The sequence below is a fragment of the Uranotaenia lowii genome, chromosome 2, assembly GCF_029784155.1.
Source record: "Uranotaenia lowii strain MFRU-FL chromosome 2, ASM2978415v1, whole genome shotgun sequence".
Lineage (NCBI taxonomy): Eukaryota > Metazoa > Arthropoda > Insecta > Diptera > Culicidae > Uranotaenia > Uranotaenia lowii.
Genome location: NC_073692.1, coordinates 326,069,149 through 326,087,811, shown reverse-complemented (window position 1 = coordinate 326,087,811; position 18,663 = coordinate 326,069,149). Strand labels below are relative to the sequence as shown.

General features: G+C 34.7%; 1 protein-coding gene across 6 annotated transcripts in view; it reads right to left on the bottom strand.

Annotated features, from left to right (window-relative positions):
- Positions 1-18,663, bottom strand: part of LOC129744131 (uncharacterized) — an 85,089-nt gene that overhangs the window by 21,015 nt on the left and 45,411 nt on the right. For 2 of the 6 annotated variants that reach the window (XR_008736824.1, XR_008736825.1), the window contains exons 2-4: positions 14,192-14,768; positions 4,334-4,531; positions 3,687-3,800 (exon numbers count right to left, since the gene is read on the bottom strand). Coding sequence is in view for 1 of the 6 variants with exons in the window: in XM_055736526.1 (XP_055592501.1) it covers positions 3,687-3,800; positions 4,334-4,531; positions 14,192-14,776 (897 nt within the window). In the remaining 5 variants the exon portion in view is untranslated. Of the gene's footprint in view, positions 1-3,686; positions 3,801-4,333; positions 4,532-14,191; positions 15,724-18,663 lie in introns of those variants that run through there. The other 4 variants (XR_008736823.1, XM_055736526.1, XR_008736827.1 and 1 more) reach the window with 3 other exon arrangements.

Here is an 18,663-nt window from a genome sequence, read left to right as displayed (position 1 = left end):
ACCGATTTAATCTATTTTTCAACGGCTAAAGAATCGATCCAAAAAATCAGAAATTTGAGTTCAAAAGATCGATCTAGAAAAGATCGATCCAAGATCGATTAATCCTAGTATGAACATTAATTATAAGAAATTTTATGATAACCAATGATCACAATGTATTCAAAAGAAAAATATGTCTATTTTGACTCTAGGGATCAACTATTATACCCATAATATACATTTTGGAAAACTTCTTTAAAAAAAATGAGAGTTTACTATTGCTTTGAAAATACGGCATTATGAAGATCATATTATACTCTAACGATTGAGATATTGGAATAAATATTTTTATCATAATTTTGTCGTGTGAGAAACATTTTTAAGTGGTAATAAAAGATTTTAAAATCACATTTTGTTAAATCTTTCAAACAAAGTTCAATAACTCTAAAAATAAAATGTTTAAAATTTGTTGAGATAGAAGCATTGTTGTAGCTCCTGATGCAGATTCGAACATCATCAATTCTGAATGAATGACCATATAATAATTCTAGTTATAAGATAGATGTTAAGGTTAAATCTAAGGTTTCGAGATGTGGATGTAATCGAAAACATGTCTGATTTCAACGTATGAATTTACATCAGAACTAAAAAGTCGAAGCAATTCGATTTTTTTTAATTCCTGCTGCCTATATCTTTATTCAGGTTTTAGAGGTATATTTTTCCAGATATTCGTAAAGAAAGTTCAGAACGGTACTTTTCTTTTAATTTATTAGCTCTATTAAAGTTAACTAACTTAACGTATTAAAACTTCACAGTTGTGAAAAGTTTATCTAATTTAAAAACTTTTTTTACATTCACAGCAGTGCACAATATGCGTGAGCTAAGAAATAGTCTATGATCGAGAATTTTTCTACGACGAATCTTTGCTCGACAAATGTAAATATGCGCTGAAATCAAATATCTTTATTTTCAATGAAATTCTCGACTATTCCCGGCATTTTACTGATCAATATAATACCCCGACATTTTCCCGCTCTTGCTTCACAATCCTGAAACAAACGACCATGGATTGTAAAGTTTCAGAAAAAAAGTTTCGTCATGATGAAATGAAGAAATGTATGGGACAAAATAACCCATAAATAATTTTCCCGGTTTTGATTTGAAACTCCAGATTTTTCCCGGTTTTTCCGGTCCCATTTTCAATTCCCGTTTTTTCCCGATTTTCCCGATTCGCTGGCCACCCTGTTTGAACAAAACGTCCGATTATTGAGTAAAACTTACTTTAGAATCGGCACCCAAAAACGTTCGATTACCGAGCGTGTCCGATCAAAAATCGTCCGATTAACGAGTGAGTACTGTAGTTGTGAATTATGGTTTTCTGAGGATGGCTGAAATTCAGTAAGCCGAAACGTAAAAACAACCGTACTAGTAGTTTTGTCGTAAATCATCGAAAAATATCAATCCAAGAAGACCACAAGAAATTGCGGTGTTTAAAACCAAATAAGGTTTCTCAAAAATAAAACAACAATTTTTTCGTCATGTTGTTATGAAGATTGATGAACCTTTTTTTTGTTTTTCTGAGGATGGCTGAAATTCAGTAAGCCGAAACGTAAAAAAACAGCAGTTTCATTTTTCGGTGTAAATCACCGAAAAATATCAATTGAAGAAAACCACAAGAAAATGACATAAGTAGATCTTGAACCTTAAAACCTTAAATTGATGGAAACATTTCATGAATTTGTCATCGAACACTCAAGAGTAACCACAATAATTCTAAATAATTAAATCAAACAAACACAAATCGGCTAAAACAAAAAAGGATTTTATTGTTATCTGATTCTAGTCTAAAACATTCATTCATTCATCCTCATACATATTTGGACAGTTCGCGAAAAGGGGGTTAACATAAACGGGCAAAAAAAATGTCATGATGTGCATTTTTTTTCTCTACTTTGGCTGATTCTTGTTAAAATAAATGTGCGTGTGATTTTTTGTTTCCGATTTCAATTGTGCTTCATTGTGATGGCTGCTAATGGCATTTTATGTAGATTTTATGATGTTAAAGCACGCTCTAGTTAGAGGGATTCGCTACATGGCAGTTGTTGGTAGTTGCGCTGAATATATAGTCGAAAAAGTCCTTTCTAAATGGTCTTTATTTTTTTAGGTTCTAATGATAAATTTGTACGGATCAGCATTGTTACTTTTAGGTTTTTGGTAGATATCGAGGCTAGTGTTGTCACGTTTCTTAGCTACTAACACTTGGAGGTATTCTAAAGGATGGTGTTTTCATGATGGATTCGTTCTTAGTTTCTTTTACACAAAAACTGACAGTACAATACAATCTCTAAAAATGCCAAACTAATACGTAAGGTTATCCTGAACTGAAGCTTCATTGCTCAATGGAACGAGTATTCTGAAAAGTTTCAAGATGAAATTATTTTACTGTTTTGATGTTGATTTGGTTATTGTTAGCTCGATCAAAACGTTTACAAATAAACGAATACAAATCTGAACCTATTTTCACATTCTGGCCAGACACGGGTACACTAATTGAGTAAAGAAACTTAAAAAAAAATCTAGCTTAAATTTGTTAGTTGCGCATGACACGTAAGTAACGAAGCTAATCAGTTCTTGGTATTTAAAAAATAAACTTGAGCACTTCAACTATTTTGGAGAAAAGTAAGAAACTTGTCCTATCATGAATCTTGATTTCTTATTCCCCATCAACGTCCATCGAGTCCGAGTCCTTTCGGATTTTTTTACGACCTCGGGTAGTCGCAGCAGGTTTTGAGGTCACACCAGTAGTAGTTTTTCGAGCAGCGCGTGTATTACTGCTGGCGCTACTGCCACTACTACTACTGGCAGTGCTGCCAGCAGTAGTTCTCCGTTTGGTAACCACCCTAGACTTAACGGAACCATCGTCGGTTTCGACCGAGCTTTCCTTATCGAAATCGCCTGCCAACGCAGAATCAATGGCGTCCGTCGCTAGTGACAATTGATTCTGCTCAATGGCGGCCTGAGCCTCGGCCAGCATCTGCTCTTCCTCTTCTGAATCGATTTCGTAAATTATACTATGGTTAGCAAGAGTGTTAGCGCGTCCAGAGCTAGCGACCTTATTCAGGGCAGAATCGGCCGAATGCGAACGCCGAACTCTGGAGGATCCCCTCGAAGGACCATCGACCTGACTACCACTTCCTGAACCCTCCTCGGAATGATCCCGCAGGAACAGAGGGTGCCGCGAATCGCTGCCGGCAGCAGCCGATACGAGTATGTTATCCGAATGGCTTTTGGGCATTAGACTCGGCAGTGCAGATGGATTGTTAAAAGCCTTCAAAAGCGAGCACAGGTGGATACAGTTACATGTGTTGGTAGTTTTTTGATTGAACATTTTGCCAATGGAAATGAAACGAAAAGAAAAACACACAAATCCAAAGATGTTAGGTTGACTTAAGTCTAATTTTGATTTCACTGCAAACTAAATCGGTATCTGACAATTGTGCTGCTCAGAATCAAGAAAAAGGTGGTTGTTGTATTTGAAAAATAAAACGAAACTTAAAAATTGAAATTAGTAAAAAAAAAATAAGTTAAAAAAACTCAACGATTGATGAGCGTGATATGAGGTCAGATGGGTGTTGATTTTGTTTCAGATAGAGGCGACAGGCAACAATTGCAGAACACAAGGAAAGATTTCAAGGGACAGAACATACCTTGATTGCTGTCTGCATAATCACGTTGGTGGCATAGTTGACACCCTTGGATCCGAGCTGAAGAACGGCTGTGTAGCCTTTTTCTTTGGCCTGATTGATGTAGTCATCGATTTCCTGCAAAAATTGAGAGTATTGATTAGTGAAAAAAAAACGCAAAATATTTCATTGACATACATATGTGCATTAGGGAGGCAGCGAGAAGGGTTATTTCGAATTTCGAAAACCAACCATATACATTTTGTAGGATGGCCCTAAAACTGCCCTGTGCAATATTTCAGCTCAATTGAACTTGATTCAGAGGTGCCTCAAACCGCTCATTTCGATTTTTAGATTCATATATAAAATGCACAATACGGACGGTTTTCAAAGTTCGATCATGAAAATTTTCCCCTCAATCTAGTGCTACCCTAATGTAAAACTATTTTCACGAAACCTACATCTTCTACAGACACACAAAGCCATTGGTAAAAATCTTTCAAAATATTCTCTCATTGCACCACACTAGCTTGATGAGATAATTAGTAATATTTTGAATGTGCAGCAGCTTCGCGAGCGAGTCATAAATCATCGCAAAATCCCTCCCTCAAAACAAATTTCGTTAAATGCCGCCCATAATACGATAATCACAATCATCGGTCTGTACCCACCTGTTCTCGCCTGGTCAGCATCGGATGGACGAACTTCCGGTACAGGGTCGAGCTTCCGCGGGTGGCCGGCGACAGCAGCCACAGCACCAGGATCACTTTGATCTCGTAGTAGAAGGGAAACCATGACAGCAGTATATCGGTGAACGTTTCGATGCAGGTGAAGAGCGCAAACACGATCCAATACATCATCCATTTGACCTGGATTTTTTGTTGGTTGATGGTGATTTTTATTTGTTGGCAGATGTCCACGTGTTACATAATGTGAGCCATCGGTGAAGCAGCAGACGATGGGGTGCCATGAAAGAGAGAACATTAATGCAAATGCAATTAGAATCGAAATTCAACGGTCATAAACGATTAAAAGGTTGTTGATGTAATTTATAATTTTATGATGGGAATAAATGTCAATCTTTCATATTGATCAGTCATATTGCAAAATTTATAATTCTTACGTTAATTTACGTTATTTTCAGGGTCCCAAATACTAACGTTTGTATCCACGTAGCTTTTTGAAGAATTTTCCGTGCGCATAATTCGATTTGGTTTGAATGGGATATCCAAGCAATTGTTCAAACTCTTACAACGGAGGACACAAATTTAACCTGAATGTCCTTAATCCTCTATAAAGTGGAGTCGTTCAGCTTGAGTGATTTTAAAATAGCATGATGTATTCGAGAAAGATAACACAAGGGAATAGCATTTTTGGTGCCTATGTTTTGTTAACTGATTTGGGAAGATTTTGACTTCCTGATTTCAAATCATTCGTCAGGCTTGGTCTATCATATCTAGTTTTGGTGATATGGAGTGTGGGAATTTAATAATTGATCAGTTCTAAGTATTCACTGATAACTGATATACCTACTAATGAGCTTCAGATCTTGCCTAGATATTTTAGTATACGAAATACATCGCTTTAAAAAAATTAAAATATTCATTAATTTTAAATTTGAAAAGATAAGATTACAATTATTTCAGGAATCATTGAAGAAAGTTTTTGAGTATTTGATGTTGAATATTTCAACACATTTAACAACTGTAATGAAGACTGCAAAACGATGACTTATGCTTTGGGGATATAAAAAATGTCGTTTGTTCAAAATCTTCTTCAAAACTTCGTCAACATTCCCATATTTTGAAGAATGGGAAAAAATGACATAAATACAACTTCCATAACTTTATTCTCAGAAGTCAAAGTATTTTTCCTTGTTGGGTTCCTACCACTGCCACCAGATGTTTGTTGTTAGTTATTCGCGGTCTACGGAAAAGTTAATCCCTGATTTAAAACCTTTATTTTTTTAATCTTTGTAATTTTCTGTAGTAAAACTTGCTTCATTTAGAATGGGAACAAACTTTTGCTCATATTGCGACGCTCCTGGTGGACGGATTCGGAAGTTTTGATTTTGATTTCAAACTTACAAATTACTGGCTTTCGTCCATACTAATTTGTTCTGGCTCAGTTTGTTTTGGTTTTCGTTTACATTTGTGTGTCAGTGTCTGTGTTAATTTGGAAATGACGGGGTCGTATGCTGTTTTAAAATTACATGAATCTCGTTGTCTGTTTACAACATTGTTGTCCCCTCTTAGTTTTATGTAAAAAGTTTCTGTAGTTATTCTTGCGTTGTATCCTGCTACTCTTTCTAAAATTTTGGTGTTTTCAAAATCAAAAACATGACCAGTTTCTAAGCTGTGTTGTGCTAAACCAGTGCTCAAATTCCAAAAAATAAAAACATTAATGTGGTCTACGAAATAAAATGTCGAAAGTGTGAGAAATCATACGTTGGTGAAACTAACCAGTTTTTAGAAAAACGAATCAAACAACATAAAACAAATGTATCAACGAAACAAATGAGCACTGGTTTAGCACAACACAGCTTAGAAACTGGTCATGTTTTTGATTTTGAAAACACCAAAATTTTAGAAAGAGTAGCAGGATACAACGCAAGAATAACTACAGAAACTTTTTACATAAAACTAAGAGGGGACAACAATGTTGTAAACAGACAACGAGATTCATGTAATTTTAAAACAGCATACGACCCCGTCATTTCCAAATTAACACAGACACTGACACACAAATGTAAACGAAAACCAAAACAAACTGAGCCAGAACAAATTAGTATGGACGAAAGCCAGTAATTTGTAAGTTTGAAATCAAAAATTGTAATTGTAGCATTAAATTGTAATTTAAAATATATTTTAGTGTCCACTGAAGAGGAGCGAACGCCAAAGTAGCTCGAAACGTCTGGACAACTGGTAAAAAACAGTTTTTAATTTGTAAAACTCGAAGAAAAACGTCGATTAAATTCAACAACAATCTGTCGGATCGCGATTTGACCAGAAAATTCGGTGCTGCCCATAGTACCGTAAGGAGAATTCGATTCCGGGAAGGAATCAAGCCGTCTCGAGCTAGCAAACAGAAAATCGCTTTCACAAACTTGTTACCCGGTATAAAATCATGACAAATATTTCGACGTCTTCTAACACGTAGCCTTCTATCATCAAATTGACAGATTTTCATGAAATTTTGGAACGAATCCAACGACATTAACATCTATTCAATGTTTTGCTCCTCAGTTTCAAGAATTCTGCAAATAAAAGTCCGGTTCACTTGATATTGAAAAGTTTTGTGGTCTACTGGAGCTTTTGTGAAAATTTCAATTTTTCTAAAATTTGTACAGAGCTGTAGAAAAAAAATGTATAGTTTCTATAGAAACTTATAGTTGTAATTGAAGAATAATACCAAATCAGCTTCTTAACTTCAATGGGTATTTGTCTTGAGATTCTTCTCGTCAGAAAAAGCTAACTCTGCTTAGAAACGAACAGTGAATCATTTGTCGTCGAATACTAAAAATGGTAGTTGGAAACAAGAAAACTAAAACATTAAGGATTACGATGTTTTTTTGTTTGTTTTTCTGGATTTTTCTCCGTGGATTGTGTAAATTTTATCTAAGACCGCGAAGAAATCTACACCGAGAAATACAGAAATTCGACACTATACTTAATCAATATTTACCACAGTCGATTTCTCCACACGACGAAAAGGCGACAGCGTCAGCATCCTCTAGCGGACAAAATGGAAATACTTATTCGAGAAATTCGTGTAACTGTGATATACATTTCATAATATTCATTTAATTTGTATTTTTTGGCATGTATCCCTAATTTCTGTATACTAGATGACGGATGAGTTATTTTAGTTGAACTCAAGTAAGTTAAACTTCATTAAAATATTCCTTTTGTGAACTATAGTATATACAAATGTATAAGGTATATGTTGATTAGCGGCAGCAAAAATAGATATGAATTATATTTTTCTATGAATGGGTAAGACATAAAATTCCGGAAAATATCCATTGATACATTTAAATGCTACTAACAATGTTGCGCTATCCAATCTAGTCATTAATGGGGTTTTTCGACGGTTTTGAATTAAAAAAATGGTGTTGTTTATAAACTGTACTAGGTTTTTCTTGTTAACATCTGGGAATTTCTAAACAAAGTGGATAATCATCATCAAAATATTAAGTTTATTAGACTATTTATCAAATCTCTATCATGAATAATAGAAAATTATACGCAGCTTGTATCCAACATGGAGGAACGATAGGAAAAACTTATGTTAATGCACATAATTTTCTAGCCAAAGCCAAAAACTCAATGCTTACAAAGCACTGCCGAATATTCCATACCCAAAAAAAAAAGCAAAAGGCTATCAATCCTACTTAAAAGAAACAAATTTGCTTTACTATTTTTATAAGGACGTAAATTCATCAAACTTGGATGTGGATTTGAGAGATGAAATCATAATTAAAATAAATTAATTTTTGTTTTGCAATTTAAAACAGCAAATTAATCTCCAACAAGCATAAATCCAAATAAATCCTTCCCCGATTATTGTAAAGTTAAATAAAATCGCTTCTGACTTACGTCAACATATATCTATCGATTACTATTGTTTATGTCTAATATCAAAAGATTTCTAAAAATTCTCGTGCTGACTAATGAAAACTCGAGATTAAATCAGATTTCGCATATTATGTTTTTTTTGTATGTAAATTATAGGAAAAAAAGCGATGAAAATTTATTCGGACGGCAACACTGATCAACACTTTTTGTGATTTTCCATCAAAGGTGCCAGGTCGTTTCATCAAAAATCAGTAAATCGCGAAGAAAAAAATCTGAATTTTTCAGAACACCACTAGATTACATAAACAAAGGTGAAGTATAGGTGTTGTCAACGCCTTCATCTTTTGTAAACGTCATTTATCGAAGAACATCATATAAATATCATCGAAACCGAAAATTATCATCCGTTAAATTAAAATATTTTGTTGCAGATTTTGTTCGATGTTATCTTAACTTAACAACAAATTCGATTCTTATTGCGATGTTTTTTCCTAAATCAGGACAATGTAAGATATCTTGAAGACCAATTTTGAAACTCAGGACAATACCCGAGTTTAAAAAAAAATCAGGACGGTATTTTGAAAATCTGGACTGCTGTTTGTAAGGGGCTGTCTGTATGGGATGAACAAACCAAAGAGGCTTAAAATCCTTAATGAAAAACAAATCAAACAGAAAATCAGAACAAATCCTTAAAAATCAGGACACCTGGCACCTCTAACAAAGCTCCGAAAAAAATCACAGTGTAATACTTCCGTTTCTGTCGCCAGATAGCGCTATTCGTGTCTCCTGTTTTCTCGTTAAGTGGTGTACATCGGTTAAAGTATATCTGGTTTTATGTTCAGTTTTGTCGATTATAGTTTCATTATCAAATTCATTACATTTGATTCACACAGAAATTGTTTTTGACTGTTATGTGTCACTGAAACTGCAACCTTTAAAATAAATCGACCTGTAATTAACAAAACCTGTAGTTTTCAATTGTTTTCCTGGAAAGTTAACGAAGATTCATTTACTATTACAGCAAATGTCCTGTAAAAAAAAGTTGTACACTGAAAATTGAATGTCACGTAATTTGTTTTTCGACCTGTAAAATTACGGTCAATGTCCTGCTCCTTTTTGTTACAGGACATTTGCGTAATTTTACAGAAAATAAAAATAATTTTTGCTGTGTATGTTGGTAAGTGTAGCACACTTGCGTAGACCGAAAAAACGAATATCTCATATTTGGCTCGCAATGTGTTAAAAAAGCGATTAAAACTTCATTTGTTTAATAATGAACTAAAATAAGTGTTTATGAGGTAAATCTGTATCGCGACTGCGGAAAACTACTCTTAAATTTAGAAATTAATTTAACATTATTTTCAAATTCTGTGGCATGGCATATCTCCCGGTAATGTGCCGAACTCCCCGGATTTTCCCCAGTAATGCGCTGAAATTCCAAAGTTTTTCCCAGTTCGCTAGCAACCCTGTAAATTTCTCACCTAATCAAAGAATTTGGATTTTTTTTAATCCGGTTTTTATTTTATGTGTTCTAATTCTGTGCACTGATTTTTATGTCCAAATATTTAAAATTTTCGTTTTTTCGTTTTCTGGTGTTTCGAAAATATTGACTTGAAATTTCTGGCTCCGAATAAAGATCATCATTTTGAATTATTTATTCAAACTTACCGGAAATAACATTGTTTTGAAACTTTGATTCTGTTTTATTTTGAATCATACTAGTATAGTTTTTTTTTATTTATGTGATGATCATGAGTAAGAAAATGGATTTAAAAATCAATTTACTTACTTATTGTGAAATTTTGAGGTTGTTATTGTTTCTTACTAAATTTGAATTTTGAAACTCCTCCACACCCAGGCACAGTGGTCAAAAATGTGAAAAACAAGATCGTCGCTTATACAGCTTTACAGTAGAATAAGCTCTTTAAGAAAATGTTATGAATTTTTTGATTGATCACTTAAATCTAATTTCTAAACCGTAGGTTCAATCTCTTTGCTGTCTTCCACAAACTTATTTAAAAAGCAAATTTATGAAACTTTATCTTGAACGTCGAGTTTCTAAAATATTCATCTTCCGAGTTACAGTGTAAAATATGAAATTAATCTTCAAAATTAAGTTTTCTACCAAATTTTTCTTCTGGAAATTTAAAAATCTTAAAAACATTCTACAATTTTTTATAAATAAACCAAATACATAATTTTATTGAACATTGTAAGCATGATAAATGTAAGCTTTTAGAGTTATACGGAGAAAATGCATAAAAGTAATGCTATTTCAGCCTCAATTTTACAAAGAATAGCCAACTTTCGGCAGCTCACACTGTATGCGAATTAATCATCAAGGTTTTGTCTATGAAACACCGTAAAAGTCGTTTCCAGTTGTATCTAAGCGAGATACATCTATTTAGCTTTGCTCTGTTTGTACACGATCACGTTTTTCACTTTTCTTTACAACTGTGCCATGGGTCCGATGCAAGCGGCTGCCTGGTGATATTGCTAAGTTTTATAAAAATAAATTGTCTCCATATGTTTTTCCTATTATGAAAATATTAGCCGTGAATATAAAAAAAACATATCTTTTAGGGGGGGAGTAGGGTGAAACGGGTAAAAAAAACACAATTTTCACGAATTTTTTTTAGATCTATAGTTTAAACAAATGTATTTAAATTTTTTGCATTATACAAAGCATTGTTAAAAGAACATTTACTAATTTTTTCGTAGAAAAATATTAAAAAATGAGGCGGTGATGGAGCACTTTCGAGGATGCCTTTTAGAAAACAGGATTTGCGGTGGACACTGTATCTCAGCACAGAATCATCTGAAGTCAAAAAATCAGAGCAAAATATTTTTAATAGACATTTTTCTGGACCCCAACGTTTTTGTTTAACTTAAAAATATTTTTAATGAAATTTTTGTGGCTGTTTGAAGTAAAAACTACGATTTTCCCGAAAAAATCCGCCATTTTTTATCTTAAAAATCTCCCCAAAGTAAAAAAAAAATCGTTGGGGTTTGGTATTTTATATGAAGAAAATATGTTCCAAATTTGAAAAGAATCGGTGAAGTAGTTTTCAAATGACGATGTCCACGGACTTTAAATGTGCTTTCAAGAAAAACGCATTTGAAGTTTCTGCTTGCAGTATTCTTGCAGTATTAGATAAGAGGAGATAAATGCCTATAATTTCTACAGTTCTGCTTCGATTGACTTGAAAATTTTACACAACATTCTTGAAATGTTTTACAATAAGAAAAAAAATTAAAAAAAATCTATTTTTTGAAAGTGTTAGACCCTACTCCCCCCTTAAAAAAATTATCAGAAATCAGCTATCAAGTTCTGGGCACCACGGAAACAAACAAATTTTGTGGACCTGTGTATCGTAGCTACTCGCTAAATTTGAAATACTCAGAGCACGGCTACCTTTTACTCAGACGTCGCCACATGTATGAAGCAGCCGACGTCTGATCTTAATGAACTCAAAAATCAGCGGAAAAATTACTCAGACGTCAGAAAATTCGGCACTCAGAGAACTCGAGTGCTTGAAGGCGACAACTGAGTAAATGTTGATCAGTTTGTGTGCGGCGGTCAGGCTTGGTTGTTTTCGTGCTGCAAAACTTGAAAATTTACAAGGTGAATATTCATTTTAAAGATAATTTCTGGCTATTAATCCAATATTATTTTTATTACAGGTTTCTGTGACGAAGTAATCATGGTCCAAACACAATTATTATGGAATATTACGGCATCATGGGTCCCGGCCCAGGAGACGAAACCCGACGGGCAAAAAAATTTCTTTAAGTTTGTGAATATTTTTTAAATAAATGTGTATGCACAACATTTGGACTTTTGTTATTCATCAGATCAACTAATCCATCATTTGTCTGAAAAATAATACAGGTTTTAACTATACTAGCATGGAAAAGCGGCCAAAAACCGCTTCAGAATTATTCGCGCATTCTGAGTAACCATGACTCAGTTGTCGCGAAAAGGGCTGTTAGTCAGTTCTAAGTAAAAGCCGTTTAGTCAGAACTGAGTAGGTGCGGTTTTGGCGACAACTGAGTAGCCGTCACTCTGAACTGAGTAGCTGAAAGTTAGCGAGTATAACGTATAGCGCCGATGTGGTCTAGCGAATAGGCTTGCGCAAGCTGGTTATGGTATGCCATGCTTACTGGGTTCGATTCCCGGTATCGGCAAGAAAAACTTTGAGTTCGAATACTATAAGTGGCCGAAAAGTAAGGTGTGTTTCCACTTTTAACTGACTATATGATAAGAATGTTCAATCAGTTGCCAGCTGGCCAGGTGCATACACGGATGCCGGAATACCTGTAAGTAAACTAGCCCACCAATCAGGTGGACTTGTTCTTCCAAAATATACCTACATATGTACATCAACACAATACATTCTTTTTTTCTGTTGGGGAGAGAGTCCACCATTATGTTGATCTATTGTGGTTTACCCCGCGTTATTATTTTTACTTTGCTATGCTACTTGACACCCTGCACTATTGGTTGAAGTTGCAGTTGTTTACCGGCAGCACTACGAGCACACACATAACTAGGTTGAATCTCCAAGTGCAATCTAAGTTCCCTTGAAAAAAAAACCATCCACATGCATGTGCTGCATCATTGAGGCGGACAATTCTAAGGTATACACGGCTAGCATTTCATCAATGCTTAAACCGCCAACCTCCGTCATACTATGTGTACCAGGGTATGTCACGACCGGGATTCGATCTCATGATCGTTGGCTTAGAAGACAAGGATGCTATCCTCTAGGCCACGACCTGCTGTCACACAATAACAGTTCATACGGAGTAATAAGTAGTATAAAAGTAATGTAACTTTTTTTAAATCACATCATAAATCGGTTTTTGTTCTTAAACGCTCCAAAAAACACACTCAAACAGAGTAAAAATGTTAAATTAATTATGGAAAAATAGTTTTTTCATTTTAAAAATATCAACTATCACGAACCTGAAGTAGGTAGGGTAAGAACACTATTTATTGAACACCATCTTTGGGATTCAACGTATTTGTGGCCAATAAATAATAACAAAAGGTTTTTCGGATAACATTTTGATAGAGAAGCTTAGGCTTGTTTCTCAGCTTCGAATCGATATATTTTGTTTCACGGGAATATGGTTTAAAAGCATCATTTAAACCTTTTTATTCAAAATTGCTTTTATACCAATGATTGAACGCAATGATTCTAATATTGAACAGACAATGTTCTAATTATTGAACACGTATACGTTGAATATCATTGTATATATTTAGGGGTATGTCTCTAGATAGTATGCTTTGCAGGGGCAATTTAGTTGAGCTAGCAACCAAGAAACAGTTTGTTTATATTTCCAAGCACCAACCGATGTTTGTTCAAAAACTGGTACATGCATTTTTTTACGAAACGAGTACTACAAGATTGAACGTTCAATAATTGAAAAATTGGCATTTTCTGTGATCCAAAGATTGAACAATTTTAAGAAAATAGAGATAATAAAGGCTACCACTCTTCCAGAAATCATCTGAAAAGACTTTGTTGAAAACACTCATATTATTATTTAGGATTTTATTTGTCATTAATCCAATTTTTCTTCTTACCAAAAAAAAATGCTGTTTTCTTCATCCAGTCGAAAAATTAAATCAAAATTTGAACACATATTTTAGTTTCGGAGATTGTGGCTTTAAGAGTTTGGAATTTCTGATAAAAATGAGAACAAAGGTAGAAAATGCTTCAACAGAGGCACAATGATTTTTAATTCATTTTTTACTGTTCATTATTGTTTTAATTGGTTAGTGTTTTACTAGTGTTCAACATCTGGTACCTGTTCAATAACTAGTGCTTCTACCCTTTTTGAATAAAATTGAATCTCATCTCAACACAATTCACTGATTTTTATCTGTTGCTGCAATTTTAATCTAGGACAAGATAAATATAAAATCAAAGGGGTACTTACATATTCTTTGACATTTTTGGTCCGCACCGCTTTGTAGGACGCATAGGCCGGGTAGAGCGTTCCGAACAGCAATCTGAAACCGGGAAACAGAACGTTGGCACCGATTGTCCTGGGACAGATGAAGATTGCGACCAGGGAACAGAGTCCGAGTCCGGTGACGGACAGGCGTGGGAATGGAATTTTCGACAGCATCTGCAGAATGGCTCCGAAGCGCGAAAGGGAGCTTGCCACCTGTTGCTTGTTTATGATTTGTGGAGGCTCTTCCGACCGATATTCATCGATCATGGGTTCGTAGCCTCCATAATCGGACTCGTTGAGCGACGAAAGCGATTCATTGAAGGTGTAACGGTTGCGGAATCGCGTTTGTGGTAAGCCGTCGTTACTTTCGTAGAACACACCCGAATCGTTGACGTAAATCGGAGGATCCCGGGAATTTCGACGTCTTGCCCGGACGAACACTTCACTATCGTCGAACTGAGGCATTACTGCCATTTTCCTATTCTTGGGATAGTTGCGTACCTCGAACTTATTGATTAGCAAGCCGACATTATTGTCGTAGCCCAAAAATGGTTTCGGTCTGTCCATGTTGATGGAAAAGACCGATTAAGGGACCATTAGCGATGGATTAAAGCAACTTGAGGCAATGGGTTCAAACGAAGCTAATCAAACCAAACGGGCAAACACCCCGAAGTGTTTCAAAACGATAAAGCTTTTATAATGGGCAAGCGGGAGAAAATGAGTGGTCCAATTTTCCACCAAGCGCAGAACGCTCTAGAACGAATCAACTAGTCGATGAATTGCACTACACTAAATGGATTCAGCAATGAAAGTGAAACTGCCGGCAAATCATAGAGCACACTAGTCCAAACACTGGGGCAGTAGTATCTCAGTTGCATTGCACTTTAGTCCTGTCGGCCTAGCTCTAGCTGTTTGGCATTATTCCTTCACGATTGGCCTGATTTTCCCGCAACAAAACCACACAAAACACAGAACACATACGAGTGTAGATGTAAACGGATCCCGGTTTTTTCTCTTCATTGGTCGAGTTTTCCCAGCTGGTTTGCATCGCACATTCCCGTTCGACGACTTTTCATTTTCATTCTTTATTTATTTTAGACTACAGACAGTCACGGAATGCAATCATCTGTGTTGGATTTGTTTTCCTCCACATTTTCTTCATAGCCGACATAATGTTCGAAGATCTGGGAAAACTCAGCCGGCACACTACTGTGGTGAGGAAATTATATTTTGTTTTCCTTTTTTCGATCGTTTTCTAGTCGTTCTGTTGTTTTTTCTTTCGTTTACTTCAACGCCGAGCTAGCAACACATGTGGGAAACCTGTCATGGCATATTCATCTCCGCTTTTCAGTTAACCGGATTTACAGGCAGCTGAAGCGCAGACTGACAGGGCCAAACTATTTAAGCACTAATTTTAGCAACCAAACAAAAGAAAAAGCAGGAAAGCATTTTTCGATACATGAACGACGGATGAGCTGCCTGCCTGCCGGATGCGATGGATTCTGTTTATTGCAATTCCTGTCACATTTTACAACAAACTAACGAGAGAAAGAATGATTGAAAATTTTAAATATATCCCATAATTCTTTATTTTGAGAAAAAGATAGAAATTTTTTTAAACATCAATTCCGAAACTTCCAGACAATCATGATTGTTAATTATAGATTTCGTCTATTTCAAACCGAAATCAAACTTCTTAATTATTCCCCAGAAACAGAATCTGCCTCGTAACCACTTCACATTGACTAATCAATCTTAATCAACGCGGCAGACTCGTGTGTGGGTGTTAAGAGCTGAGAAAATGCGAAAGCCGCACACCAAAGTCATGTTTGATTTTCTTTGTTTTGTTTTGTTTGGCTGGCTTGAAGATAGTACCCGAAGGCGCCGGCCTTTTCCAAAGGTTGGGAAATTATTAAAAGCTTTTCCAAGTATATGTTGGTTTGTTTGTTTCTTGTTTCCAGTCTAGTTTGAAATTAGTTTAATCATGGCATTACCGCGGGTAGCCTCTTTTTGCAGGAGAATAGCAATATGGGGATTCCTTCAGTGGGTTTTGCAAATGATGTGAACTTCAGCGAAAGGGGAATAAGAATACTTTGAAAAGGTCTAATTTTTATAAATTTAACGAATACAAATAAATACTATTATTCAGTTTAAAACATCTGTAAGGCAATTTATCGATATTAATAAGGCAATTCAATGATATGAGAAGAACGAGTGCATGAATTGTTAACAAATCAGATTATTAGCTGAGTGAAACAGTAAGCTTAAAGACCAACATTTTGTCAAACTTAAAACGCGATTTTCTGGAAACTAAATTGCTAGATTCAAGATTTTAAAGGAAAATCAACAAATTCGTTTTTATTTGAAAACTATAATATTTTTAAAAAATAACAAGAAAGAAACCAAATTGAATCCCAAATTTCCAAGAAACTCTTCAAAACAATTTTTAAAATCATACGAGTTTGCAATATCTAGAAATCAATTATTGTTAACACAATAGGGGGCAGTAGGGGAACTGGGGGTAAGACGCCCACGTTAAGAAGAATCTTCCATTGCTCGTAAATGAAGAGTGCAATCCAGTAAATTCGACAATAGTTTTGAAAAAGAGACTGTTCTTCACCAGAAATATACAAACAGGAACACCTTTACCGATTATTTACGTCTTAATCGTTAAATTTTAAAAGGCTTTCTAAAGTATGATTTCCATTTCGTTTGGGGTAAAGGGCGCATATGTGTGTACCCAAACGCGCCGTTTAACGTTAAATAAGTGTTTATTAATTCAAGGGCCCCCGGACGTGTTTGCCAGGTAAAAACACTTCTTTTCTATTTCACAGATGATGAAATGTATTGCTTCGCGCAGTGCTGCCAGATATACTGACGTTCTTGTGAATAGTTAATTAAATCTATATTAAATTTAGGAATTTTGAATATATTCGTTCATATTCAAGTTATTTTTTCCAATTCAACATATAAATATCCTTAAAATTGTTGTTATGAAAACTGCATATAAATTTAAACAAACTTGAAACATGGTTAAAGATAAACGGACATGGCGCGTTTTGCCCTGCCTAGACATGTTTATTAAAAATCGTTTAAAATAACAGAAAAAATAATTGAATAAGGAAATTTTTCGTTGTGTGATGATTGTCAAGACCTTTGTTCATCATTGGAACAGATGCCAGGTAAATGTTTTGCTGATAGATGCCGTAATTCCTTACTAGAAAAGTTGAAAAATTGAAGGAAAACTCCTAAAAAATTTTTTTTTTCGTTTTTCGTCAAATTTACGCAATATAGATAACTTAGAAGGTCCGCAAATGTTAATAAACGCATAAAAGTGGAAATAGAACAAACTGGCATTTTCAGAATAAATGTTGAACAATGTATGTTTAGTGAAATACTGATGGTGGCGCATCTTGTCCCGACTGCGCATTTTATACCCAATTCCCCTATAAATTATTTTGCATACATTCATAAATGTTAGAGCCAAATTAAGTATTTTTTAGTAACATTTAGCTTTATGATAAGAAAAACTAGAAAATAACTTAATCAAAGCAATCGAAAGATTCCCTTTAATTCAACCACGGTAAAAGAAAGGTTCAGATACCGGTATTTCGATAGCAACCTACTTTCTTCTTCAAGGAGCGTTTTCGATTGATTGATTGATTGAAAATAACTTTAAGGTGCCTTGCGTCGTTGTAGCACCTCGAAGATGCCGCCTAATTTTCTGCTTTTTCAATCACCATCAAGTTTTTTATGCTTCAAAAAATTTTCTTTAAATTTCTATTTCTTCAATTCAGTGTTGCTAGCGATTTTTCGATTTGAAATTCTAAAGTTTCTCCCGGTTTTTCCGGTATAAATTATGATTTTCCCGGTTTTTATTATACTGGTTTTTTGGATATAAAACCATGTGAATAAAAAAAACCAATTTGAAACCCCATAAATTACTAACAATTGATTCCCAAAACTTGTTTACTGGTATTAAATCATGAAAAAAACTGCATCGCCTTCAGACACGTAGTCTTTTCGCACCAAATTGAAAGTATTTCATTAAATTTTGGGACGAACTCAACATGATTGATATCTAATGGATAAATGGATAATGGATGGATGGATTGCTTTGTTCCACAATTTAAATATTTTTTTTTAAACAAATCTGATTAACTTGATATTGATACTTCAATGGTTTTGAAAATTTCAGTTTTTCTTGAATATTTACAGAGCTGTACTGCCCCTATTCGCATATGAGTCCCATGTGTAAAAACTGCAAACCGAGAAAAACGCTTGCAAAGATTGAAATTTGCTTTCATAAAAACAATCGTATGCATCATTTGTTGGCAAAACCTAGCAATAGTTTTGATAGAAAACACTTCAAAGAATACTTTTGTTTGCTTTTGCGCTAATACTAACTAATAATTACGGAGAAATTTCAATAAAACACTCATGTGACTCATATG